Here is a 27,501-nt window from a genome sequence, read left to right as displayed (position 1 = left end):
GAGCCAGCATCGCAGGCACAGAGACCCTCGGCACGATGATTCGTCGGGGCTCACACGGCGATGTTCCGCTTGGCCCTGGATGATCGCGGACGTCTCCTCCGGAATATAAAGGAGAGCGACAGATACCGGAGGGATCGCCCCCAATCCTTTTGTTAGGTGGGTGCCGCTGAGCTTGTTCTGGATCCTTCCAGAGATTCGGGAGCCGAGATTGAGACGGAGGTGTAAAGAGATTTACACATGTATGGTACGATCCAGGCGAGGAGAAGGACGCAGGCGACACGCTACATGAGACACATATGAAGCCATTGATCATAGAGGTGAACACACACACATACAAAAATACATACACACCCCCTCCTGTGGGATCCCCTCCGTGCACACACCCCCGGCACCAACATACACAACTGCGCAGTACACATGGAGGGGTAACTCATGCACTCACTGTCTGCCCTGAGCTCAACAGCTTGCAATCTACATGGACAGAATACGGGAGAGGCCTACCAGGGGGAGCAGGTATTGCTAGATTTTTGGAATACTGCTGTAAGGTTCTTGCATACTGTACCTTTAAGTACTAACCTAGTCCACCATGTTACTATGTATACAGTTCTAGATATATGTTTGTGCAGGTACAAATGGATTCCTATGGAAGGGTCGGCGATGTTGTTCGGTGCTACGACGGGGATTATGTCATGCAATGTGTAATCGTCTATGTACCGTGCGCCCCCCCTGCCCCCAACCTTCCTTAAGATTAAATCTGTGGCTTGTCGTACAAGTAGCTGGAAGGGTTAATGTATATCGCTCCTTGCGCTGCGCGTAGACTGAGGTCAGATAAGGTTTGCGGAGTCGCGACTGATGCTGTAAGGGAACGCTATGTCACAATAGGATAATACGGGGGGAAAAAAATCTAAAATAATCCTTAGTCAATATAAGTCCTTGAGTCGTCCTCGTCTGACAAGATGCTGAGACTTATATCAGGTTCTGGGAAAGCTGAGTGACAGTCAGTATGGTGACAGTTTCCATAGAGATTGATACCCAGCTTTCCTGTGCTTCTGAATGATGAATCTGTCTCGCTATGCCCGCTGCTCGCAGTAAATGGGAAGATTTGTCATGCAGGGTTGTAGGAAAGCTGGTTGTCGCCCAGCCCTCCCGAAAGTTTAATGATAATGATGATGCATTTTGTATGTTATCGCAATAGTTTCATCCATGTTTTATGTGTGTTTTTACTGTGGTTATGTACAGGGGTGTACAGAGAGGAGGGGGCGCTAGAGGAAACCTGCAAGGTGGCCCCTCAGCGTTGGCTACCCACTACCACTTCATTGCTTTCCTTGTTACCTATGGACCCCGCTTTGTTAATGTCGCGATGACTGTAGATTTAGGGTTCACGTTATTTTTGGGGGTGGTTGTCATCTTGATTTGAAGCCCCACCTTTTCATCATTCCCATAGACACCGCCATCTTTGTACACTCTTGGATATGTGCGGTATGGAAGATGCCACCATAGGTTAACCAGACGTGTCGTAAGTATGTGCCAGGGAACCAGCCATATTGTGGTAGCCCTGTCCCCCATTCTTACCAAAGGGGTGGTAACACATGTATGAACAGTAGGCTATGGAAACCTCCAGCCACTGGGACCCCCATCAGTGGGCTATGGAAACCTCCAGCCACTGGGACCCCCATTAGTGGGCTATGGAAACCTCCAGCCACTGGGAACCCCATTAGTGGGCTATGGAAACCTCCAGCCACTGGGCCCCCCATCAGTGGGCTATGGAAACCTCCAGCCACTGGGACCCCCATCAGTGGGCTATGGAAACCTCCAGCCACTGGGACCCCTATCAGTGGGCTATGGAAACCTCCAGCCACTGGGACCCCCATCAGTGGGCTATGGAAACCTCCAGCCACTGGGACCCCCATCAGTGGGCTATGGAAACCTCCAGACACTGGGACCCCCCATCAGTGGGCTATGGAAACCTCCAGCCACTGGGACCCCCATCAGTGGGCTATGGAAACCTACAGCCACTGGGACCCCCATCAGTGGGTTATGGAAACCTCCAGCCACTGGGACCCCCATCAGTGGGCTATGGAAACCTCCAGCCACTGGGACCCCCATCAGTGGGCTATGGAAACCTCCAGCCACTGGGACCCCCATCAGTGGGCTATGGAAACCTCCAGCCACTGGGACCCCCATCAGTGGGCTATGGAAACCTCCAGCCACTGGGACCCCCATCAGTGGGCTATGGAAACCTCCAGCCACTGGGACCCCCCATCAGTGGGCTATGGAAACCTCCAGCCACTGGGACCCCCATCAGTGGGCTATGGAAACCTACAGCCACTGGGACCCCCATCAGTGGGCTATGGAAACCTACAGCCACTGGGACCCCCATCAGTGGGCTATGGAAACCTCCAGACACTGGGACCCCCCATCAGTGGGCTATGGAAACCTCCAGCCACTGGGACCCCCATCAGTGGGCTATGGAAACCTACAGCCACTGGGACCCCCATCAGTGGGTTATGGAAACCTCCAGCCACTGGGCCCCCCATCAGTGGGCTATGGAAACCTCCAGCCACTGGGACCCCCATCAGTGGGCTATGGAAACCTCCAGCCACTGGGCCCCCCATCAGTGGGCTATGGAAACCTCCAGCCACTGGGGCCCTCATCAGTGGGCTATGGAAACCTCCAGCCACTGAGACCCCCATCAATGGGCTATGGAAACCTCCAGCCACTGGGACCCCCATTATTTTTCAAATAGGGGGCCCCATATGTAGTTGTCATATGGAAAAGTAGCCACATCTTTGGCCATTCCCTTCCATGAGAGCACCCAACTTCCTAGCAAGAACGAGGAAGAGGACTCCCTTATATTCAGGATTGTAACAAGGCCCCCGGCTTAGGAGGATCTCCTAGGTCCTATCAGAGGCATATCTTTAAGCTCCTGGGCCCCAATGTAAAATCTGCTATCTGGCCCCTATGATCACTTTTCATTTATAGTCTACTGGAGGAACTTTTTGCACCTTCTTGGACTCTACGGGCAGGGTGGGACCACGGCCTTGGCGTCATCTGTAGTTCACTTCATTCATGGTCACCTGTACATAATGCATGTGGAAACCTCCAGCCACTAGGACCCCCATCAGTGGGCTATGGAAACCTCCAGCCACTGGGACCCCATCAGTGGGCGCTCAGGGCGCTCAGATCTGAGGGGCCCCAGTATCTGGTTCCCTGTCAGTCGCATTTTCCTAATATCAAGTTATTAGCTGAAAACTACATTGAAGTTTGGGATCCAATCCAATTTTTGCAAAGGCTTAAGTCATATCTGCTCCATGATACTAGTTGTGACCCAACCATATGATTTGAGGAAACTGTATAATGTATGTTATTATGGTAAATTGACAGCTTTCTCACCCCCTTCCCCAGCCCGTTGCCTTTCACTCATTACTTTCCCTAACAGTAGGATCTTTGAAATGTTCCCAACCCTCCTCAGTGACTGGAAAATTCATCTAGTAACTAGAAGACAGGAAAGAGGGGAGAGGAGGGAGATGCAGTTTCTTGCTGAGACTTCACGCTGTGAGAGGGGAAGCAGAAGAGGGAGATATGTGATAGGCTCAGGATGCTGATCATGGCTCTGACATCACACTAAGAAGTGCCCATTCACTCCTCAGGAGTGAAAACATATATGCATTCCCAAAAATGATGGAAAAAAGATCAGAAATAGACAAGCTGAACACATCTATAGCTTCGGAAGGAGAGATTGTGATTTTTTTGTAACAGGGCATATCCTGACAAAAATGTATGAGAAGTAGGTGCCTATTAGAGTTAGATTTACTATATTGAGTCGGGCCTCTTAAAGGGGTTGTCCATTTTCATACGCCTATATTAATAGAGGAGGGTCTTCTACACAGTATCCTCATATCCTGGCCAGGGAGGACCTGCCCTGTTTTACATTATACAGACGACCCACTAATATGAACAGTGACTGTGTAATACTTTATTTCCCCTGTGGTGGCGCTGTAGGAAAACTGAACACTTACTGCCAGGTTTCGCCATAGATTAAAGCTTCTTCAGCCCTTGTACTGCCTATGGCAATAATTGATATGACAATGCCCTACAAATTGGATGTGCTTAGAATATGTATATGTGCCAAGAAGCATTCTATTCCCTCTAAGGCTTCTGTGGCAGGGTCCGACCACACCCTCTGCAGCCCCACAAGTTACGACTTGATGAGAATACTTGTATCTACCCCTACTTCGGCCAATTGTAATTGTAAAATTAGGGCCCCCTTTTCAGTGCTGTCCTTAGTACTTACTTGTCTCCCCATTTCTGATCCCCTCCCATCCACTCTTTCTTCCCTGTGTGATACTTATTGTATTACACTAGCTGGATTTTGTGGTAAAAGAGAAAGAAAAACTGCAGCTGCATCCCCCTCCTCCTTGTCTGATACTTAATGTTTTACACTAGATGGACTTTTGTGGCAATAGAACAAGAAAAACTGCAGCTACATTTCCCTCCTCTCCCTTCTACCTATCTCATACCTATTATATTACACTAGATCGATTTTGTGGTAATAGAGAAAGAAAAACTGCAGCTGCATCCCCCTCCTCCTTGTCTAATACTTATTGTTTTACACTAGATGGACTTTTGTGGCAATAGAGCAAGAAAATCTGAAGCTGCTTTTCCCTCCTCTCCCTCCTACCTGTCTCATACTTATTATATTACACTAGCTGGATTTTGTGGTAAAAGAGAAAGAAAAACTGCAGCTGCATCCCCCTCCTCCTTGTCTGATACTTAATGTTTTACACTAGATGGACTTTTGTGGCAATAGAACAAGAAAAACTGCAGCTACATTTCCCTCCTCTCCCTTCTACCTATCTCATACTTATTATATCACACTAGATCGATTTTGTGGTAATAAAGAAAGAAAAACTGCAGCTGCATCCCCCTCCTCCTTGTCTGATTTGTACTGTTTTACACTAGATGGATTTTGTGGCAAGAGAGAGAAAAACTGCACCTGTATCCACCTGCTCTCCCTCCTACCTGTCTGATACTCATTGTATTACCTTAGGGAACCTTCACACGGAGTAAACGCTCCGTGTATTTTGCAAAATACACGTGTAAAAATACTCGTGTAAAAATAAGACTCCCATTGACTTCAATGACATTTTACAGGCGTGTTTTTACACGTGTAAAAAATATCATTGAAGTCAATGGGAGTCTTATTTTTATACATGTATTTTGCAAAAATACACGCGCGTTTACTCCGTGTGTAGGCTCCCCTGGATTGATTTTTTTGGCCAGAGAGAGAAAAGAAATTGCAGTTACACCCCTCCTCTTCCTTCTATCTTTTTGAAACTTATTTCACTACACTAGATGGATTTTGTGGTAAGAGAGAGAGAAAATCTGCAGCTGCATCACCCTCCTCTCCCTCCTTCCTGTCTAATACCTTTTGTATTACACTAGATGGATTTTATGGTAAGAAAGAGAGAAAATCTGCAGCTGCATCCCCCTCTTCAGTCTCCTACCTGTCCGATACTTATTGTTTTATGCTAGATGGATTTTGTGTCAGTTGTACCCCTCTCCTCTTTCTCCTCCCTGTGTGATACTTACTGCATTACATTAGATGTTTTTAGTGGTAAGAGAGAGAGAAACTGCAGCTGCATCCCCTCTCCTCCCTCCTCTTTGCCTGATACTTATATTTACAATAGATGGAATTTTTGGGAAGACAGAGAAACTGCAGCTGCATCCTCTTCCTCTCCCTCCTTCTTGTTTGATACCTATACCTACACATTTATACTTACTCTAGATGGATTTTTGAGAAGAGAGAGAGAAAAACTGCAGCTGCGTCTCCCTCCTCTCCCTCCTACCTGTCTGATACTTATTGTATTACACTGATGACGTTTCTGAATATTGAACAGGGGAACCACAGGCTGGTGGAAGGTGATGAAGACGTAACTTTCCTTGATAAAATATATGACGATGTTTCCTATATTCACACGCACTACTTACTTCCTAATTCGCATGATCGATGGGCGTTACATTGTCGCATAATTATTAGCTCGATGAGCCTCACATTGAACTATCCCCCAAAACGAGAAATTGTGCAAGAAGCCGTCAAAGTTGGAAAACAAGCATCATAAAATTGTAATTTACTACGGCGGATCGTTACGGGTTGTTTTAGTATCATAGAAGTAACAATTATTATTAATGGCCGCCATTTACGGTCGGATCATTAAAGGGCCGCTAAATCTAAATTCAGCAGCTTATAAAAATCCAGCGATGTTATTAGAGGAGCGACTGATAAGAGAACCGCGCAACGGAAAACGGAGAAATATGACATAACGTAGTCTTCGTGATTCACTTAGACTTACTTAGCTGGCTGATAACAGAGAACAATAGGTAGCAAATAACAGCATGCAAGCTTGTCTTCATTTTATTGCTACAAATGCTTGTTGTTTGTGAATGGTGATATTACAGTCCTATGAAAAAGTTTGGGCACCCCTATTAATCTTAATCATTTTTAGTTCTAAATATTTTGGTGTTTGCAGCAGCCATTTCAGTTTGATATATCTAATAACTGAAGGACATAGTAATATTTCAGGATTGAAATGAGGTTTATTGTACTAACAGAAAATGCGCAATATGCATTAAACCAAAATTTGACCGGTGCAAAAGTATGGGCACCTCAACAGAAAAGTGACATTAATATTTAGTACATCCTCCTTTTGCAGAGATAACAGCCTCTAGTCGCTTCCTGTAGCTTTTAATCAGTTCCTGGATCCTGGATAAAGGTATTTTGGACAAACAATTCAAGTTCAGTTAAGTTAGATGGTCGCCGAGCATGGACAGCCCGCTTCAAATCATCCCACAGATGTTCAATGATATTCAGGTCTGGGGACTGGGATGGCCATTCCAGAACATTGTAATTGTTCCTCTGCATGAATGCCTGAGGATTTGGAGCGGTGTTTTGGATCATTGTCTTGCTGAAATATCCATCCCCGGCGTAACTTCAACTTCGTCACTGATTCTTGAACATTATTCTCAAGAATCTGCTGATACTGAGTGGAATCCATGCGACCCTCAACTTTAACAAGATTCCCGATGCCGGCATTGGCCACACAGCCCCAAAGCATGATGGAACCTCCACCAAATTTTACAGTGGGTAGCAAGTGTTTTTCTTGGAATGCTGTTTCTTTTTGGACGCCATGCATAACGCCTTTTTTTATAACCAAACAACTCAATTTTTGTTTCCAAAATGAAGCTGCCTTGTCCAAATGTGCTTTTTCATACCTCAGGCAACTCTATTTGTGGCGTACGTGCAGAAACGGCTTCTTTCTCATCACTCTCCCATACAGCTTCTATTTGTGCAAAGTGCGCTGTATAGTTGACCGATGCACAGTGACACCATCTGCAGCAAGATGATGCTGCAGCTCTTTGGAGGTGGTCTGTGGATTGTCCTTGACTGTTCTCACCATTCTTCTTCTCTGCCTTTCTGATATTTTTCTTGGCCTGCCACTTCTGGGCTTAACAAGAACTGTCCCTGTGGTCTTCCATTTCCTTACTATGTTCCTCACAGTGGAAACTGACAGGTTAAATCTCTGAGACAACGTTTTGTATCCTTCCCCTGAACAATTATGTTGAACAATCTTTGTTTTCAGATCATTTGAGAGCGGGCTGTCCATGTTCGGCGACCATCAAACTTAACTGAACTTGAATTGTTTTGTAGAAAGAAATGGTCCAAAATACCTTCATCCAGGAACTGATTAAAAGCTACAGGAAGCGACTAGAGGCTGTTATCTTTGCAAAAGGAGGATCTACTAAATATTAATGTTACTTTTCTGTTGAGGTACCCATACTTTTGCACTGGTCAAATTTTGGTTTAATGCATATTGCACATTTTCTGTTAGTACAATAAACCTCATTTCAATCCTGAAATATTACTGTGTCCATCAGTTATTAGATATATCAAACTGAAATGGCTGCTGCAAACACCAAAATATTTAGAACTAAAAATGATTAAGATTAATAGGGGTGCCCAAACTTTTTCATAGGACTGTATATGTGTACTATTACTTGGGCACTGTATGGCAAGAACTTTTGGAAACTTGTACTTGTACTATGATGTAACCATTATGTTATGTATTACTTATAGCGGATTTATTTGTGCCCTGCAGAAGTGTATATTCTGGCAGCGTGCAGTGTGTTTTTTGGCAATGCCAAACCCCTACTTATACACTGAATGACCCTGTTGTTTAGTTGATTTATGGCAATGTTGTGCAGGGTGTGTATAGAGGTATTATATATGTTATGTGTTGTAGTATTATTTGTGTAGTATTTATGCTTTGTACAGTCGTGTTTGATGGAATGTTTTTTTATTGATTGGCTGTAATTGTTTAGTGTATTTATAGTTTAGGCAGAGTTCAGCATTGCAGCTGAAACTACAATTACCAGCATGCTTCATTCAATTCTATGGGGGGTTAGGGAAGGATGCTGTGCAGAGTAACAATAGTGGGGATGCTGCAGAGTAATGGTGGTAGAGAGGGATGCTGCAGAGTAATGGTGGTATGGAGGGATGCTGCAGAATAATGGTGGTATGGAGGGATGCTGCAGAGTAATGGTGGTAGGGAGGGATGCTGCAGAGTAATGGTGGTAGGGATGGATGCTGCAGAGTAATGGTGGTAGGGAGGGATGCTGCAGAGTAATGGTGGTAGGGAGGGATGCTGCAGAGTAATGGTGGTAGGGAGGGATGCTGCAGAGTAATGGTGGTAGGGAGGGATGCTGCAGAGTAATGGTGGTAGGGAGGGATGCTGCAGAGTAATGGTGGTAGGGAGGGATGCTGCAGAGTAACACTAGGGTAACACTAGCATCAGGTTGTTTGCTTTTCTGAACCATTGGAGGACCAGAACAATTGAATAAAGGAACGCTAAAACTGCATATAGAGACTGATGGACCCGATGGCTATAATGGGATCCATCAGGTGTGCATTGTTTTAAAGTTGTCTTTGCAGCACTTTTTGGTTCTGTAATTTTCAACACAAACTGCAATGGAGTCTCCAAAGACACCTTACACAGATGTGAACATAGCGTTACAGTGGTAGAGGTGCTGCAGAGTAACAGTAGTAGGTATGCCAAAGAGCAACTGTAGTATGGATGCCAATGCTGCGGAGTGACAGTAAGAGGGATGCTACAGTGTAACAGTAAGAGAGATGCTGCAGTGTAACAGTAAGAGAGATGCTGCAGTGTAACAGTAAGAGGGATGCTGCAGAGTAACAGTAAGAGGGATGCTGCAATGTAACAGTAAGAGGGATGCTGCAGTGTAACAGTAAGAGGGATGCTGCAGTGTAACAGTAAGAGAGATGCTGCAGTGTAACAGTAAGAGGGATGCTGCAGAGTAACAGTAAGAGGGATGCTGCAATGTAACAGTAAGAGGGATGCTGCAGTGTAACAGTAAGAGAGATGCTGCAGTGTAACAGTAAGAGGGATGCTGCAGAGTAACAGTAAGAGGGATGCTGCAGTGTAACAGTAAGAGGGATGCTGCAATGTAACAGTAAGAGGGATGCTGCAGTGTAACAGTAAGAGGGATGCTGCAGTGTAACAGTAAGAGGGATGCTGCAGTGTAACAGTAAGAGGGATGCTGCAGTGTAACAGTAAGAGGGATGCTGCAATGTAACAGTAAGAGGGATGCTGCAGTGTAACAGTAAGAGGGATGCTGCAGTGTAACAGTAAGAGGGATGCTGCAATGTAACAGTAAGAGGGATGCTGCAGTGTAACAGTAAGAGGGATGCTGCAGTGTAACAGTAAGAGGGATGCTGCAGTGTAACAGTAAGAGGGATGCTGCAGTGTAACAGTAAGAGGGATGCTGCAGTGTAACAGTAAGAGGGATGCTGCAGTGTAACAGTAAGAGGGATGCTGCAGTGTAACAGTAAGAGGGATGCTGCAGTGTAACAGTAAGAGGGATGCTGCAATGTAACAGTAAGAGGGATGCTGCAGTGTAACAGTAAGAGGGATGCTGCAGTGTAACAGTAAGAGGGATGCTGCAGTGTAACAGTAAGAGGGATGCTGCAGTGTAACAGTAAGAGGGATGCTGCAGTGTAACAGTAAGAGGGATGCTGCAGTGTAACAGTAAGAGGGATGCTGCAGTGTAACAGTAAGAGGGATGCTGCAGTGTAACAGTAAGAGGGATGCTGCAATGTAACAGTAAGAGGGATGCTGCAATGTAACAGTAAGAGGGATGCTGCAGTGTAACAGTAAGAGGGATGCTGCAGTGTAACAGTAAGAGGGATGCTGCAGTGTAACAGTAAGAGGGATGCTGCAGTGTAACAGTAAGAGGGATGCTGCAGTGTAACAGTAAGAGGGATGCTGCAGTGTAACAGTAAGAGGGATGCTGCAATGTAACAGTAAGAGGGATGCTGCAATGTAACAGTAAGAGGGATGCTGCAATGTAACAGTAAGAGGGATGCTGCAGTGTAACAGTAAGAGGGATGCTGCAGTGTAACAGTAGTAGTACTAGCAGTACAGAGCAAAGTTTGAGTAACTGTATGGGACAGGGACAGAAGACAACCCAAATGATGGCACCTTTGGAGCAGATGCCATGGGTGGGGCTAAAGGTGTAGAAAAATTCTGGTGCATACACAGAAGATGTTTGGCCAAAAGTATTTTAATGGGGGGGAATTTATTAGGTCTATCGATCCTTATGACAGTCTTAATTGATTCCCTGCCATAGACATGACTCGCCAGAATTATTCCGAGGCCTCCTAGTAATTGTAGTACCTATAGGGGCATCTGATCCTAGACAATGCTTCAACTTAGGCCAATGTGTATTGCACCATTACCTCATCCCTTTTTTTTGGCTCTTGGTGTGGGTGAGCCACAGGTGACCCCTTACCAGTATGCCATACAAATATAACCCACAATGACGCCCATCATGGAGGTGCACGAGGCCTTTACTGTACCTCTTTACCCCTCTTTCATACTGAGGGTTTTCCAGTTGGATTGGCGAGCTCCAGCAGACTCGGTATATATGGAAAGTGTTACCTCCAGGGGAGAATAACGACTATATAATACAGTGCCATACCGAGGCGCCATACAGCGGCATGCAGTGTGATAAGCCCTAAATAAAGCATTGCATCATTTACTCAGCAGGACTATCCCAGGCAGTCTTATCTACAACTTACAGTCCTATGAAAAAGTTTGGGCACCCCTATTAATCTTAATCATTTTTAGTTCTAAATATTTTGGTGTTTGCAGCAGCCATGTCAGTTTGATATATCTAATAACTGAAGGACATAGTAATATTTCAGGATTGAAATGAGGTTTATTGTACTAACAGAAAATGTGCAATATGCATTAAACCAAAATTTGACCGGTGCAAAAGTATGGGCACCTCAACAGAATAGTGACATTAATATTTAGTAGATCCTCCTTTTGCAAAGATAACAGCCTCTAGTCGCTTCCTGTAGCTTTTAATCAGTTCCTGGATCCTGGATAAAGGTATTTTGGACAAACAATTCAAGTTCAGTTAAGTTAGATGGTCGCCGAGCATGGACAGCCCGCTTCAAATCATCCCACAGATGTTCAATGATATTCAGGTCTGGGGACTGGGATGGCCATTCCAGAACATTGTAATTGTTCCTCTGCATGAATGCCTGAGGATTTGGAGCGGTGTTTTGGATCATTGTCTTGCTGAAATATCCATCCCCGGCGTAACTTCAACTTCGTCACTGATTCTTGAACATTATTCTCAAGAATCTGCTGATACTGAGTGGAATCCATGCGACCCTCAACTTTAACAAGATTCCCGGTGCCGGCATTGGTCACACAGCCCCAAAGCATGATGGAACCTCCACCAAATTTTACAGTGGGTAGCAAGTGTTTTTCTTGGAATGCTGTTTCTTTTTGGACGCCATGCATAACGCCTTTTTTTTTATAACCAAACAACTCAATTTTTGTTTCCAAAATGAAGCTGCCTTGTCCAAATGTGCTTTTTCATACCAAGAACTGTCCCTGTGGTCTTCCATTTCCTTACTATGTTCCTCACAGTGGAAACTGACAGGTTAAATCTCTGAGACAGCTTTTTGTATCCTTCCCCTGAACAACTATGTTGAACAATCTTTGTTTTCAGATCATTTGAGAGTTGTTTTGAGTAGCCCATGATGCCGCTCTTCAGAGGAGATTCAAATAGGAGATCAACTTGCAATTGGCCACCTTAAATACCTTTTCTTATGATTGGATAGATCTGGCTATGAAGTTCAAAGCTCACTGAGGTTACAAAACCAATTTTGTGCTTCAGTAGGTCAGTAAAAAGTAGTTAGGGGAATTCAAATCAATAAAATGATAAGGGTGCCCATACTTTTGCACCGGTCAAATTTTGGTTTAATGCATATTGCACATTTTCTGTTAGTACAATAAACCTCATTTCAATCCTGAAATATTACTGTGTGCATCAGTTATTAGATATATCAAACTGAAATGGCTGTTGCAAACACCAAAATATTTAGAACAAAAAATGATTAAGATTAATAGGGGTGCCCAAACTTTTTCATAGGACTGTATATTCCTTTAGAAGAGTGTCTGGGCACCATCACAATCCTGCAATTTCTACATCGGACAGGTAGGCCGTTTCCAAAGACTATTTTCAATATATAAAACACTGTTGACCATCATCTCCTCCTCAATAGGCTCCGCTCAGTTGGTCTCAATGACACGGCGCTCTCCTGGTTCTCCTCTTATCTCTCAGACCGCACTTTCAGTTTATCATTTGCGGGCTCTGTTTCTTCCCCTCTTTCCCTTGCTGTTGGGGTTCCTCAGGGCTCGGTCCTCGGCCCCCTGCTCTTTTCTCTCTACACAGCCCCCATTGGACAAACCATTGCCAGATTTGGCTTCAGGTATCATCTTTATGCTGATGACACCCAATTATACACATCTTCCCATGACATCACCCCTGCACTCATACAGAACACCAGTGACTGTCTCTCTGCTGTCTCAAATATCATGTCCTCTCTCTATCTGAAACTAAATCTCTCCAAGACTGAACTACTACTGTTTCCACCATCTAATAGATCTGTCCCTGATATATCCATTGCAGTCTCAGGCCTTACTATAACTCCTAGGCATCAGGCCCGCTGCCTCAGGGTTATGTTTGACGCAAACCTTTCCTTCACCCCTCATGTTGAATCACTTGCACGTTCATGTCACCTCCACCTCAAAAACATCTCCAGAATACGCCCTTTCCTTACCAGAGATACACTAAAGACACTTATTGTCTCTCTGATTCATTCTCGCCTTGACTACTGTAACTCCTTACTAATCGGTCTTCCCCTCACTAAACTCTCCCCTCTACAATCTATTCTGAATGCAGCAGCCAGGCTCATCTATTAGGCTAGATGCTACAGTGATGCCTCTGGTCTGTGCCAGTCGCTACATTGGCTGCCTATTCATTATAGAATAAAATATAAAGTTCTCCCCCTCCCCCACAAGGCTCTCCATAATGCCGCACCTCCATACATTTCCTCCCTCATCTCTGTCTACCGCCCAACCCGTGCTCTCCGCTCACTCAATGACCTAACACTTACATCCTCTATTATCAGAACCTCCCACGCTCGTATACAAGACTTCTCCCGAGCTGCACCACTTCTCTGGAATGCTCTACCCCGGACAATCAGATTAACTCCCAATTTCTACAGTTTCAAACGCAAACTAAAGACGCATCTTTTCAGACAAGCCTATCACAATGTCTAACATAAACCCTTAACCCTCCTCTGTCCCCGCTCCCACATTACCCCACATGATAGGATGTCATCTCAGGATAACTTTATAGGTCCAAGCTCCATCCACATGCTACAGGACACGACTGGTGACGGCTCATAAAGTTTTATGTTTGTGTAATGACAGTCACCTCTATTACAGAAGTGTCTGACCCCTGTATAAGTAATGCCGCCCCTGCTACCTCTTGTGTCACCCCCTCTACCTCATAGATTGTAAGCTCTTGCGAGCAGGGCCCTCAGTCCCATTGTGTGAAATGATTCTCTTTGTAATGTATCTGTCTGTATTTTAACCCTACAAATTGTACAGCGCTGCGGAATATGTTGGCGCTATATAAATAAAATGTATTATTATTATTATTATAAAAACCTGCACCGTGCAGATCTCCACCTGTACAGGACTCTCTTCCTGCACGGCTAAGCCCCGCCTCCTGGTCATCTTCCAACTAGTAGGGTGAGTAGCTAGAAATGCACCAAGTTGAGATGCATTTATAGCCCCTTTCTAGGTGCAGTCCAGTTAGTAAATTTGGGCCACTGGGGGGGGGGGGGGGTCGTCAAGACCAGCGTACATTACTTATTGTCCTGTGCCCCGGTATAGGGTGCTCTTAGTTCATGAAGAGGCGCTCATTTCGTCATCAATTAGGTAATGCAATGACCCCGTATGCCTTGGCTGAAATCTACTCTATCCACCAAAGTGGTATAAATGATGAACATGGGGCTCCCGTTGGGTCTGACCCTGCCCTCCTTGAGAAAGGTTGCAAGGCAGGTGCAAACATGGCGGTTTTGGGTATTCTAGTCACAAGGTGTCATAAAATAATAAGTGATGTCACACAGAGGTTTTGTGATGGTCCATTTTGACTGTCAAAGAATAAGACTTGCTTTTTTGGGTTGTTGTTCACAGATTGCATAGATTCAAGGTTCCTGAGGGATCTGTGCAAACAAATGCTCCATGGATGAAAAATGGGCATGAAACTCGGACCATTTCATCCATTTTCACTGATGTTTTTTTAAGCACGGTTGTGTCCGTATAGACCAAGAGTTGATAAAATTTAGTAAATTTGCAAATACTTTACTTTCATAGAACTGATTTTGTGTGATTTTACAGAATTCCATATACATACAGGTTTTCATCTGGTTGCACTTGGAAACAGACAGCAGCTTAGTTCCATCTCGTTGTCAGACATGTGATCTAACAGCTATACTTATAATGGTCAAGAATTGATTGTTGTCGTAGTCGTCGTAGTCACGTGGAGTATGTGTAAATCTGTAGTCCATGGCCAATATATTCCATAGCTTTTGTCTTACTGAAGCTCAATATATTTTTTGCCTAATTTTTGTTTAGTTACTTATAGTCTCGGATTATTCTGCTCTTCCATTGACTTCTCGGTGAGCTTCTGCTCATACACAGCAGCCAATCTGCAGAACCCGATCTTTGCATTCTGTGATGCATCATGGATAGCTCGTCCCAGTATTTTCACAGAGATAGGGGACTTGGTCTTGCAAATGTGTGTCTTCTAGACACAAGACTCTTTTTATGCCACGTCTCCATCTCTTGGCATGGGTAGTGACGTCCAGGGTCGGGGTCGGAAACCCCAACCAGTCAATGCTTTCTAATGACAAACATATAAACCATGTTTCCTTGGGAAATCCAGGCCGCACCTACTATTTACTCATGCTACGGATGCTTGGAACTAATTTATAAATGACCTGTTGCTACACTGACCATTGACTTTGCACCAGCTCTACCAACTCCAACTCTTTGCATGCTTCAATAGGTGCTGCCCCGCTGATTCTGACGCATTTGGAATTTTTTCTCTAGTCCCCACCGTTACTGAGCAATTGGTGTTGTTAGCTTCAGCACCCAATATGCTAATTAAGCTCCTTAGTGTCAGGTGGGTGGACCCGGTTCCTCTGTCCCATCCCAAGACCACTCATCTGACAGTAGGGAGCCTACTTAGCATGTTAAGTGCTGAAACTAATAACACTGATTGCTCAGGAATGGTGGGGACTAGAGAAATATTGCTAACAGTGCTGGAAACAGCACCTATTGAAGGGTGCAGAGAGTTGGAGTCGGTCATGAAAGGCTCTTTTTAAAGATGACAACTAGCTGAGGGATACCCTCCAGTCTCCTAATATAGTCACTGGGGTTGACATGGACTTCACCCGCTTTCCTATAATTCCTCCCAATAATTCATTTCTTTCTTTTTCCAGATAGGACTCCCGTTACTGGATATTTTTGCCCCCTCCCCTTAACCCTCCCCCCCTCCCTGTCAGAGGGGCAGTTCATGTTATCTGTTAACTGCAAGGAGATGGGGCCTGTGCACCCTGCAATATGAAAACGCGACAGAACAAAGACTCGGTGAGTATTAAATAATCTACGTGCGCGTAGGGAAATATGAGGTCCGTGATGACCCCGAGGTGTCACTGTCGCCTCATATCCAAAAGTAGCTCAGTAACTTTCCACGGGTATGCGTTTGTTAATATGACTTGTCTTCTCTTCTCGGTGTCTTTAAGAAGATGTCGATGAGGAGTGGAAGGAAAAAGGAGAGTGTGGGTCCACGGGAGGAGCGCAGAGCGAGGGGGAGAGCATCTCCTGGTGCCATCAGCACATCCAGTAGCGACAGCAAGAGCGAAAAGGGCCGGCCAAGTGCAAAGGTAAGGATCTTAGACCAGATCTGATGACCGTCTCCATCTGGTGATCTGGGAACATGGTGGACTTATCCACTTTTCTTTAAAGGAGGCGTCTTCCAAACCGGTAATAGTGCCGCGTAGGGGCCTCTAATAAGAACAGAAACATACCACTGTGGCCACAAAGCGAGGAACAAATGCAGAGATAATCATCATTGTATGGATATGCAAATCAACCTGAAAGTGCACTGGGGGCGGGACCTGTCAAGTTTAGCTACAGACAACTGCAAGTGCTTTACCTCTCCTCTGGAATTGCTGCCCTTATAGCTTCCAAATTCTTCCCGTCTGTGGACCAGTCTGATAAATTTGGCCTCGCCTCTGGCTGATTTGCATATTCATAAAAAGATAATTATCATAAAGGTAATGTTTCTCCTCTTATTAAGGGATGCTTCACACCACTATTACTGGGGGGGGAGGTATTTTGGATCCGACAGGCTCCCTTTAAACTTCTCGTCTCTGTCTTACAGAAGGGCCGCATGGATGACTCTGTCCCTAAGAACAGTAAACGGGAAAGAGTAAAGGATTCCTCCGAGAGCGAGGGAGAAGCAGGGAAAAGTCAGAAGAAAGCTAAAATGGAGGTGAGAGATTTGACTTCTCTTCTCACAAATCGATCTAATATTAATTGAAAGTGATTTTCTTCTTTAAAGGGGTTGTCCAGGTAAAACTGGACAACTCCTTTAAATCATTGGGGAAAAAAATCATATTCACTTGTCCCTGATGCTGCAGTATCCTCCTGGCGCGTTCCGGTCCTTCACGAGTTCCACTGAAGACAACCCCTTTAATTTACAAAAATCTGATTACTACAGCCTGCTGAGCGTCCTGGCCTGCTCTCCACTAAACGTTGTGCCCTAGTCCAGCCTTGAGTTGAAGACCTAATCTAGTTATTGCCTGAAATCCCCATATAAGAGGCAGAATCTTACCAGTTTTCCATTTCAGTCTGCATTATTATTTAGATTTTTTCGAAAAATGAGGTGTTATCTTCTATTGTAATCCCATATGTAACTAAGGATTATGAAGGTAATCTTGTTTCCCTTAGTCCAAACAGCGGCACAATACGGCGGCGGTGAACAGGGCCATTGAGCTTGAGCTGCTGTCTTGAAGCCTCTCTAAGGTAATCTGTAGCCAAATGAATATCGTTCATGGAGGCCAAGATATCGTCCCTATTCTCACACCCGCGTCAATAACCCGGTCAAGACGGGACGTAGGTTGTCAGCCACCTCAGTAGAGGCGATGGCAAGCAACTCAAGCTGGCATCCAAGTCAATGACCCTGTCCACTCCACCGCCGCCATATTGTGCTGCTGGTAGGGACGACAGGGAATGTAAATTAGGCGAGGGCTGCAAAAAGAAGACTGCTGCGGAATTGGCAAGTGCCGGGAAAGGAAAGGAAGAGTTGGATGGACTTATAACAAAAACAATATATATGGACCCCCCCTGTACTATTTTCCATTTTAATTTAGGTTATCAGTCCACAAACATGTCACACTAAGAACAAAATTGTAAAACAAAATAAGAAAAAATGTACCTCTCAAATTTGGCTTTTTTTGCCCACTGTTGGTCTTGCCCCATTTCATGACGTCATCAGAAATGTTTCTTCAGTGCCGCATGACGTGACCACAGAAACCAATTTTTGGCCAAGAATTTTTGAGGATCTAGGGGAAATTATTTTTAGGTGAAGCAGGTTTGCAGTCACACATCTTCTTATATTTCTGAGATCTGCATGAAATAATGTCTTCTACTCATCTGTTTTTATCCACAGTCTCCTGAAGTTCCCCGTCCACCTCCTGATGAAGAAAGCTTAGATGGGCAGAGTGGTAATGAAGATGGCGGGAGCGATCCTCGTGACATTGACCAGGATAACCGCAGCACTTCTCCAAGCTTGCACAGTGGGGACAGCGAGAGTGACGCGTCTTCTGTCCCGTCACCAAAATCATTTCCTTCTCTGTACAGAGGACCTGGTTCTCCCCCACCTCCTGCTTCACCAGTTGCTGAATCTCCTGTGTTGCCACCCCCTCCTCAGACTTCTCAGCCAACCCCACCAAGTGACCCTCAAACTGCTAGACCATACCTGGCTCCCCATCTTCCACAGTTATATCCCAGTAGTGGTGGGATGGTAAAAACTGTGCCTGCACAGACTTCTCAAGCCAAGCCTCCACCCACCACTCCTATAGCAGGGTTAGGATCTCCACGGCCGTTGGCTTCTCCTACAGCTCCTCCACCTTCGGTGCCCACCAATTCTTCATCCACAACATCATACCCCCATGTTTCTCACAATCTGCCCCCACCCCCGGCTTTGCGTCCTCTCAATGCATCTCCAGGACTGCCTTCCCAAGTTGGAGAAAAAACTGGTCAGCCTATACCTTCTGCTTCTTGTACACTTCGGTATCCTCCTTATCCAGGACAGTACCCACCTGGATATCCTCATCAATACCCTACACAAGGGAAATATGGACAGCCTCAGCCCGGTCCCCACCCGTCTTGGGGCCAGAGTGGACTTAATTATGGACGGAATGAAGGAGCCCCTCGATACCCCCAGCCTCCTCCTCAAAATGGACAAGTGGGTGGAGGCCAGAACCTTGGAGGTGGATTTGGTACCCCTCATCATAGTAGCACACGTGCTCAGTCCCCTCATAATAACCACCCCCCTCACCCAATGCCTACACCAAGCACCATTCAATCTCCAGCATCCCAAAGCAGTGTGCTCCACCCTCATGGAGGTGCAACTGGTGGACAGGGTCAGTCTCCGAACCATAATACAAATAATTCTCACCACCCTCACATTTTACCAAACAGAGGACGCTCTCCTACCCCGCAAAGTAGTCAACCACCAAGTGTTGCCCCTCAAGCCAGCCATCACCCTCCCCATGTTCTTCCTGGTGGCATTTTATCTCCAAGTTCACACCATCAGAACAACAATCAACTTCCTGCTCCTGGATCAGGGAATGGTGGTGGGCAATCACCCGCACCCCCAAATACATCTCATCTCTCATCACAACCTCCTTCTACAGGTGGGAATTTGGGTTACTCCTCCCAAGTGGAGCCCCAGAATCCTCAGTCAACACATGCCCTCTATCAACCCCATTCAACATCATCTGTTTGCCATTATCCTCCAAACACTCAGGCTTATGCTAACTACCCATTCCAAGGTTACAAAGGAGCTCCTCCAGCGGCACCACCTTATAAAAATGGCCCTCCTCCACCTTATAAGACGGGAACTTTTCCAGTTTCAACTCCACCACCAGTTCCTACCCAGAGTTTCAAAGAAGCTTCACCTACTACTCCTACTACTGCACCACCACCTGCCCCTCCGCCTGCGCCTGCACCTCCACCTGTACCTGCACCTGCACCTTCATTGCCAGCACCAGCTCCAGCCCCTGTGCAGATAAAACAGGAACCCATCGAGGAGTGTGATGCAGAGGGTGACAGTCCTGTTCCTCCTCCCAGCAGCCCATCTCCTCCACCCAAGCTCGTGGACACACCAAGTCATGCCAGTCAATCTGCAAGGTAAAATTAAATCAATCATGTTAATTCCAATACTAAATGTGACCATAATGTATATGCGTAAGACTGTCCAGGGTCAGACAAATATGGGCGGCCCTTGGTCTTGCCACTGTAGAATGCTTCATTTTTGGTCTACGTATCCATCTACATGGTAAACATGATTCATGCATCAACAGGTTTAACAAACACCTGGATCGAGGGTACAACTCGTGCTGCCGGACCGACTTGTATTTTGTGCCCTTGGATGGGTCAAAGCTTTCCAAGAAGAGGTCAGAGCAGATTGAGAGAGCTCGAAGAGAGAGTGAGCAGAGGGCTCGAGAAGAACGTGAACGAGAACGCGAGAGGGAACGGGAACTGGAGAGGAATGTGGTAAGAGAGCATAGATTGTTCCGAGATGTGTTTTTGTCATGCCCCAGTCATTGGCCACAGTATGACATGTTGCTCCCCAGTCTAGTAAACGTGCCAATGTCGTTAGTTCCCAAAATCTGGTGCCATCAACCACATATAATAAGTCCTTCTTATCTTCTTTTTCTCCTTATATCTGTTTATTTGTAGCAAAAATTGGAGTCTCGATCTCATGAGTGTCCTCAGCTGTGTCCTCAGCCCCCTCCTCACCATCCCTCTTTGGCCTTGCCTTCTCCGTCTTCAGCCCCATCTCGTCCACCTCATTTTGAACCCCCAGGAGCTGTGGCTGCTGTCCCTCCTTATTTGGGACCCGATACACCTGCTCTTCGTACCTTAAGCGAATACGCCCGTCCTCATGTACTTTCACCAGCTGGGAGAGCACCTCAGCCTGGTCACCCACCGCACCACCCATTTTATTTACCTCTCGGAGATCCGCTTCTTGCCTACAATTTACCAGCTGTGTTTGCAAGCGACCCTACCCGGGCAGAAAGGGAGCTGCGAGAAAGGCTGAAACCCGGGTATGAAGTAAAACCAGGAGAGCTAGACCCTCTTCACCCGTCTACTCTTCCCCTGCCGCCTCCACCGCCACCGCATCACCAACCCCCTCCACAACCACCGCCTGCGACTGCTGGTGTCCCTCCACAAATGGGATTGCACCCTGCCTTCCCCTACCACCATGGGCAGCACTCTCACCAACATGCTCTAGAGAGGGAACGGCTGGCACTAGGGGCTGCAGGGGCAGGGCCTGGAGCCGGACCAGGAGCAACTGGAGCTGCTGGAGCGGCCCGAGGGGAACTATCCTATGCTGAACGATTGGCTGCAGAACGACAGCACGCGGAAAGAGTGGCTGCTCTTAGTGGTGACCCTTTGACTAGACTCCAAATGTTGAACGTTACCCCACATCATCACCAGCATTCCCACATCCATTCACACCTACACCTACACCAGCAGGATGCAATCCATGCAGGTAGGTTTTTTGGGTACTAGCTTTGTATTTTTAACAAATAAGGAGCTACATTGCCCAGTCTTTCAAAACAACCACCATTTTTATTCCCAGCTTCAGCTGCTGTGCACCCACTAATGGACCCGCTCACATCAGGATCCCATCTGACAAGGATCCCGTACCCTGCAGCTGCCCTTCCAAATCCATTGATTCCACACCCTCTGCATGATAGCGATGTACTCCGACAGCAGATATTTGGTAAGTGTAAGAGCGGTGATTTCGTATTCTCTAATACAGTATGTCAAATTTTAGTGTAAAATTTAACCCATTCATTTACCTGATGGACCAAGTATACCATCATTACTGCCCTAGAACTATTACCGTATGGTCTGAAGGTCATTTTCATTGACCCTTTCATTGGTTTTATTTTCTCCCCAACAGCCTCTCCTTACAGAGACCTCCCTTCTTCTCTTTCCGCCCCCCTCTCGGCCGCCCACCAGTTACAGGCCATGCACGCTCAGTCTGCAGAATTGCAGCGCCTGGCCCTGGAGCAACAGCACTGGCTGCAGACCCATCATCCTTTGCAAGGCGTTCCCCTTCCCGGGCAAGAAGACTATTATAGGTGAGTCATTTGGATCTACGAGCTTAAACATTACTCCATATCACGTGGACGTCGTCTTGTCATGCATTTATTCGTTGTCCACCTTTGTTTGCAAAAATCTGATTAATAAGGCAATAAGAAGTTCAGAAATAGGTGGTCCAGGTGTATTTGGACCCTTACAGTTAAGGAGGCCTTTGTCTAAACCAAACTTGACTTGACAATGTTTATCCAGATCATCATGGGTCCCCCTAAGCCCAATGGGCTCTGATATCTACCCACAATTGCCTGGGTTGGGATGGGTTCCTAGGAGCATCCCGCCTTGATAACCAGTCGAGACATGTCTTCCGCTTTAAGTTTCTCAGCTCGCATCTAAATTACAACTAAACAAGACAGAGAAGGAAAAGCCGATCCCCATCTCAGTCCGCCTTATTAATCAGATTTTTCTACAAAAAAAATTTCTGAAACGATCCCATTCAATAAAAAAGATAACCAGACCATAGAAATGTTTTTTTTTCTTTAAAGATTTGTCCAATCCTTTTACAGTCACTTGAAGAAAGAAACCGATAAAACCCTGTAATGATGTCACAAGGTCGGAGGTCATCCCACTTGTTTGCAAGCCTCAGATTGGACAAGATAGGATGACATCACAGCTCCAGACATAAGACTGCTGCCCAAGGAGGGAGGAATATTTATCATGACCAAAAAAAAATTACAAAACGGACATTGGTAGCAAGTGAGACATGTCTTGACCGAGTATTGGAGACTGTATGAAAGATACTCCGGGATACAGAATCTGTGCCAAGAGACATGCTGTATCCGAGACTGTCTCAGAATCAGACACTTTGTGGAAAATAGTCCCCAATTTACCTAAGAGAGCGATTCTCTGGGATAGATAGACCCCATTCTCCAATGAGACAGCCCTTCTGTGACACATTGCACCTTGAACCCCAAAATATATCGAGCTCCTTATGAAGAAAGAGACGCCCTATAACACCGAAGACAGTCTGTGACCCTCACGCGGGAAGTACACTGTGAGAACTTCTATACACTACGATAGTGACAGCCCCACGACTGACAGGCCAAAGCCTTCTGCAAAAGAGACACTTCCTATGGGAAAGAGACATCATAGGGTAGTGTCGGTGAGACTCCGTATGCGATTCCTCTCTTCCGGCAGAGAGACATCCTGCAATAGAGAGACCGCGCAGTTCTAGAAAGAGACCGCTTGCTCCATTAACCCGACATCTAATGGAAACGACTTTTCTTTTTGTATGTAACGTGTCACTAATAGTCCGTCTGGGTGTGACTGCGCTCGGCTCTCCCCCCCGTATGTGTCTGTATGGTATTATAATCGGCACGTGGACGTGGATGGCGGCTGACATTATCCGACCTATCGCGTTTGAGGGATGTGACTATATCACGGATGGGGCAGATTTATCAAAACGGTCCCCGTTATTCGTAGCAACCCATTACTGTGTAGCTTTCATTTTACCAGCGCAGTAGAGAAGATGGACGTTGAGCTCTGACAACAAAGACCATTGTGGTAAATGAGGCCTATAGGTCTGTCCTTTGCGTAGAACCTTAGCAGTAACATGTTAGAATCCCTCACACCTCAGTGACGGCAGCCATTGAAGTGAATTTTACGGCCTAAGTCAAGACACTTTTTTCCCCACCCCTAATGTAACTGCTTGTCAAATATTTCTACCTAAAATGGCTGACTTCCTTAAATGAAGGCCAGTGACAAAATGGCTGCCTTAAAGGTGTGTAAAATGGCTGCTTTAACCATCTACAAAATGGCTGCTACTGCGGGGTTGGCGCAGCAGATTTTTTCCTTACGATCAGGCCGACAACTACTTGTGATGTCATTTCCAGCGCAGCCAATCCTACTTTGACTACATTCAGATCGTGATGATGTCACCAGTAAAGAGCACGTAACAAACCGGCGATGCGTTGGATGACCTGAAGAAGCCGTCCGTGTACCTATGCGCCTCGCAGTCTGTATATATCAGTGTATGGATGTACATATATATAGGTGTGTGTATGGCTCTAGTTTACCTTGTATATACCCGTACATGAGTGAGGATGCACGTTCTTGTCCCTTTGTATATATGTGAGTGTATGTATACAAGCGAATGTTGTCGACCTGTATATAAGCAGTGAGAGCGTCGGTTTTTTTTCCGGACCCCGTATGTCTGAGCGTGTACGTCTATCTCTTTATGTATATACCAGTGATGACTGAGTTTTTCATATTTGTATATACATATAATTGGACCATAAGTATAGAGTATATCCGTACATATGCACTCCACAGTATGTGCTAGAGATACATGCGTGTGCTTGGTATGCGATTGCCGTGTTTTCTTTATATCATCCACATATATGTTCTATGGATCTAATTTTTTTTTACTTTGCAGAGATAGAAGACTGTATCTAATGCAGTGTATCTCAGTTCCTTAATCCATCTGCATTGAGTCAGATTTTTCCAAAAAATTTTATATTTTTTACCAATTTACGTAGTGCAATGTATGCATAACAACCCGCCTGTATCTAATACTTATAGTCGTGACCATGGCACTTTCTAGAATACCCAAAACATTTGGGTACCCAAAAGAAACTGGAAATTTTTGAGCCAGCATTCGAGATAGGCCACCATTGACGTTGGTGGAATTCGAGTCCCGATTTGGGATGTGAGCCATTCATTGGGGGTGATGTCCTCCTCGGATATGTGTATATCACATATCAAGCACTTAAGGATACGGCCATACAGGCCATGTGGCAGATTCTGTATTTTAGGGCCACCATAAAAAAACTTTTTGATTTTCAGCAATGTCCTAGGGACAGTGTGAGGATCAGAATCTCAATCTATGGAAGCATCTATGTCCTAACACTTGACCCCAGACCACAAAGTATTGTCCTAGAGACACTAAAAAAAAAACACCCCACAGCACAAAATATTGTCCTAAGGACACTAAAGCCTGTAAATGAGAAATTTTGAAAATTTCGAAATTTTTGAAATCAAGAAATTTTTTACTGATCCCCATAAATAATCTTAATTTCCTTTGCCTAGATACAAATTTGTATGTGGTGGGGGTAACAATACCTTACCATAGGTCAGCTCATTTGCATAGTTTTGGCACCATTCCCGCCTTGCGAGCGTTTTTTCACTTCATGCAGTAGACAACACAGTATTTTAGTATGTTATATTTATTTTTTATGTATTTATTTTTTTTAACATTTGGGAGGTTTATTCCTCTTTATAGTCCCCTCCCCCGATAACTACGTGGTAGGCTAAAAATGTGGCAACTATCATGGGCGTAACTTCTTCTACAGAGGCCTGCAGGAAGTTTTTGGATTCTGTGGGCCTTCACATTGGCCCCATAGACCCCATAATATTGGGTGAAAGGAAAAACCATTGACCCACCTGTATTCCAGAAGGGGGTTGCCCTTGGAAATGGGCCCCGGATCTGCACCCCACCCCCCAATTGGGGTTATTGTCATTGTTGGCTGGACCCATATAGTTGACCCACGTCTGAGGGGTAATTTTTTCTCTTTGACTTGTGCAATTCTTTGGAGAAGGACCCCTTGTAGTCTGTAACTTGGGCCTTGGCACTTTTTGGCATTTCTTAGTTACGTGCCTTTTAATTGAGCACTCTTTATTTAGATATCATTGGGATAATTTAATATATGGTACCTTAAAGGGGTAAAAAAAAAAATATTAAAGGGATCCTATCATTTAGAAGGTATTTTTTCTCCCTAACATGTAGGAATAGCTTTAAGAAAGGCTATTCGTCTCCTACCTTTAGATGTCTTCTCCGGGCTGCCGTTCAGTAGAAATACCGGTTTTTACCAATATGCAAATGAGTTCTCTCGCAGCACTGGTGGCGGGCCCCAGTGCTCAAACAGCACTGGGGGTGTCCGCAATGCTGCGAGAGAACTCTCCAGTGATGTCTCCATCTTCTTCAGGAATATCCTCTACTTGTGTCTTCGGTGAAACTTGTAGGCCTCAGGCCTGGGCAGAGCCAACTGCTCATGCCCACAGCCACAAGAAAATGGCTGCTTACTGTATAAGCGGCCATTTTTCTTGTGGCCGCGGGCATGCGCAGTCACCTCTGCCCAGGCCCGAGGCCTATAAGTTTCGCCGCCTACACTGGAAGAAGAAACAAGAAGAGGATATTCCTGAAGAAGATGGAGACGCCGCTGGAGAGTTCTCTCACAGCATTGGGGACGCCCCCAGTGCTGCAAGAGAACCCATTTGCATACCAGTAAAAAACGGTATTTCTACTGAACGGCGGCGTGAAGAAGACATCTAAAGGTAGGAGATGAATAGCTTTTCTTAATGATAGGATCCCTTTAAAAAAGCCCACCTTACCGATCCCATTCCGACAACGCCAGTCTCATCTTCCTGGTTCCTCTTGAGGCAATGATCACCGAGCCAGTGGTGGCCACAGAGGGGACACGTTACCTGGAATCATGGGCTGCGTGGGCAATAATTGGTATTGGTGGGGACGTATCACTTTTTAATTTTTGATGCCAATTTTAATTTTTGACTGTTTCAACCTGAAGAAGGCCGTTGTGTAATGAAACTTGGTTGTAGCACTTATCCTTTAGTCATGGTGGGACTATCCTACTTGAGGATCCTCCAGTAGGCCCACAAAAATATGGGTCCAACCAAGTACGCATTGGTTGGACCCATATTCAAAAATATTCAAAAAATCTCCACTAAAATAGTCACTTTGTTTTTGATTCCTGCGTATTGTAATTTTACGCCACAGACAAATCTACAAAATTTGCAGGTCTTGCACCTGGATGAAAATTGGCGAATCCACGTATACGACGTACAGATTGTTTTTAGGGATTTTTTTTTTGTTATCGTATCTAATAAGTGATCCTGAGAACTAGGACATATAGATGTGAGCATTGCATCTATAGATCAACCTTCTCTACTCCTCATTTTATAAATGACGTGTGTAAGTAGAGAGTCTGGCTGTACACCCTGTATTTATATATGAGAAATCCCTGTGTATTTGTACATATAGGTGTGACCTTGTATATGTACATATGTGTGCGAGAGAGAGAGCGCGCGATGGGGGAGAGTGAGAGCCTACGAAAATATAACTGTATAAATATATATGGATATTACACTCCTTCATCCACCCAAGCCCCACCCCTTTTGTACTCTCCGCCTCCTCTTGCGCCTTTGCACGATGTCTTTGCACGGCCACCTGTGTAACGCGCGGAGGGGGGGGTTGGAATAAAGTGAAAAGGCACTTACACTAAACGTGTGGAGGATTTATTGTGTGGTATTTGTACAATAGACTGTTTGATTCTTCCTGAAAGGAGGACCCCGACCTCCGAGGACGTGTAATGGTGATGGTGCTCCGAAAACTGAGCCAAGGATAAAGCAACAGGTTCTAAACCCGACATCCATCTCCCAGAAGAAGAACCGCTGTATAGATACGGAAAAACATAGGGGATCCATGATATTACACATAGTTCCAGGTGCAGATCCTCCATCACAGTGTCATCTATAGAAACCCATAACAGTGTCCTCTAGAGATTCCCCCATAACAGTGTCATCTACAGATCCCCCATAACAGTGTCATCTACAGATCCCCCATAACAGTGTC

The 27,501-nt window shown here is 45.4% G+C and overlaps 1 protein-coding gene across 4 annotated transcripts; it reads left to right on the top strand.

Moving 5' to 3' along the window:
• The first annotated feature begins 243 nt into the window (after positions 1-243).
• On the top strand, positions 244-27,152 carry ATN1 (atrophin 1). 4 transcript variants are annotated; one of them, XM_075257621.1, is made up of 10 exons: positions 244-513; positions 15,953-16,100; positions 16,259-16,396; positions 16,897-17,007; positions 18,187-19,931; positions 20,105-20,297; positions 20,484-21,300; positions 21,391-21,534; positions 21,718-21,898; positions 22,400-27,152. In XM_075257621.1, the coding sequence occupies exons 2-10, from the start codon at positions 16,074-16,076 to the stop codon at positions 22,452-22,454; spliced, it is 3,411 nt and encodes a 1,136-aa protein (XP_075113722.1). In that variant the 5' UTR covers positions 244-513; positions 15,953-16,073; the 3' UTR covers positions 22,455-27,152. The 4 variants fall into 4 exon arrangements, with proteins under 4 accessions (XP_075113722.1, XP_075113723.1, XP_075113721.1 ...); XM_075257622.1 differs by having other exon boundaries at positions 16,256-16,396; positions 22,421-27,152; XM_075257620.1 differs by having other exon boundaries at positions 16,256-16,396.
• The last annotated feature ends 349 nt before the right edge of the window (positions 27,153-27,501 follow it).

This window comes from Leptodactylus fuscus, chromosome 10 (genome assembly GCF_031893055.1).
Source record: "Leptodactylus fuscus isolate aLepFus1 chromosome 10, aLepFus1.hap2, whole genome shotgun sequence".
In the NCBI taxonomy this organism is placed as follows: Eukaryota; Metazoa; Chordata; class Amphibia; order Anura; family Leptodactylidae; genus Leptodactylus; species Leptodactylus fuscus.
Note: the sequence above shows the minus strand (reverse complement) of the source record. Positions and strands in the feature narration are given on the sequence as shown.

Coding starts and splice junctions, on each gene's coding strand:
- ATN1 (XM_075257620.1), top strand. CDS start 16,074: ATGAAAACGCGACAGAACAAAGACTCG. Junction 21,301..21,390: donor GCAGGATGCAATCCATGCAG/GTAGGTTTTTTG, acceptor TTTTATTCCCAG/CTTCAGCTGCTGTGCACCCA. Junction 21,535..21,717: donor ACTCCGACAGCAGATATTTG/GTAAGTGTAAGA, acceptor TCTCCCCAACAG/CCTCTCCTTACAGAGACCTC.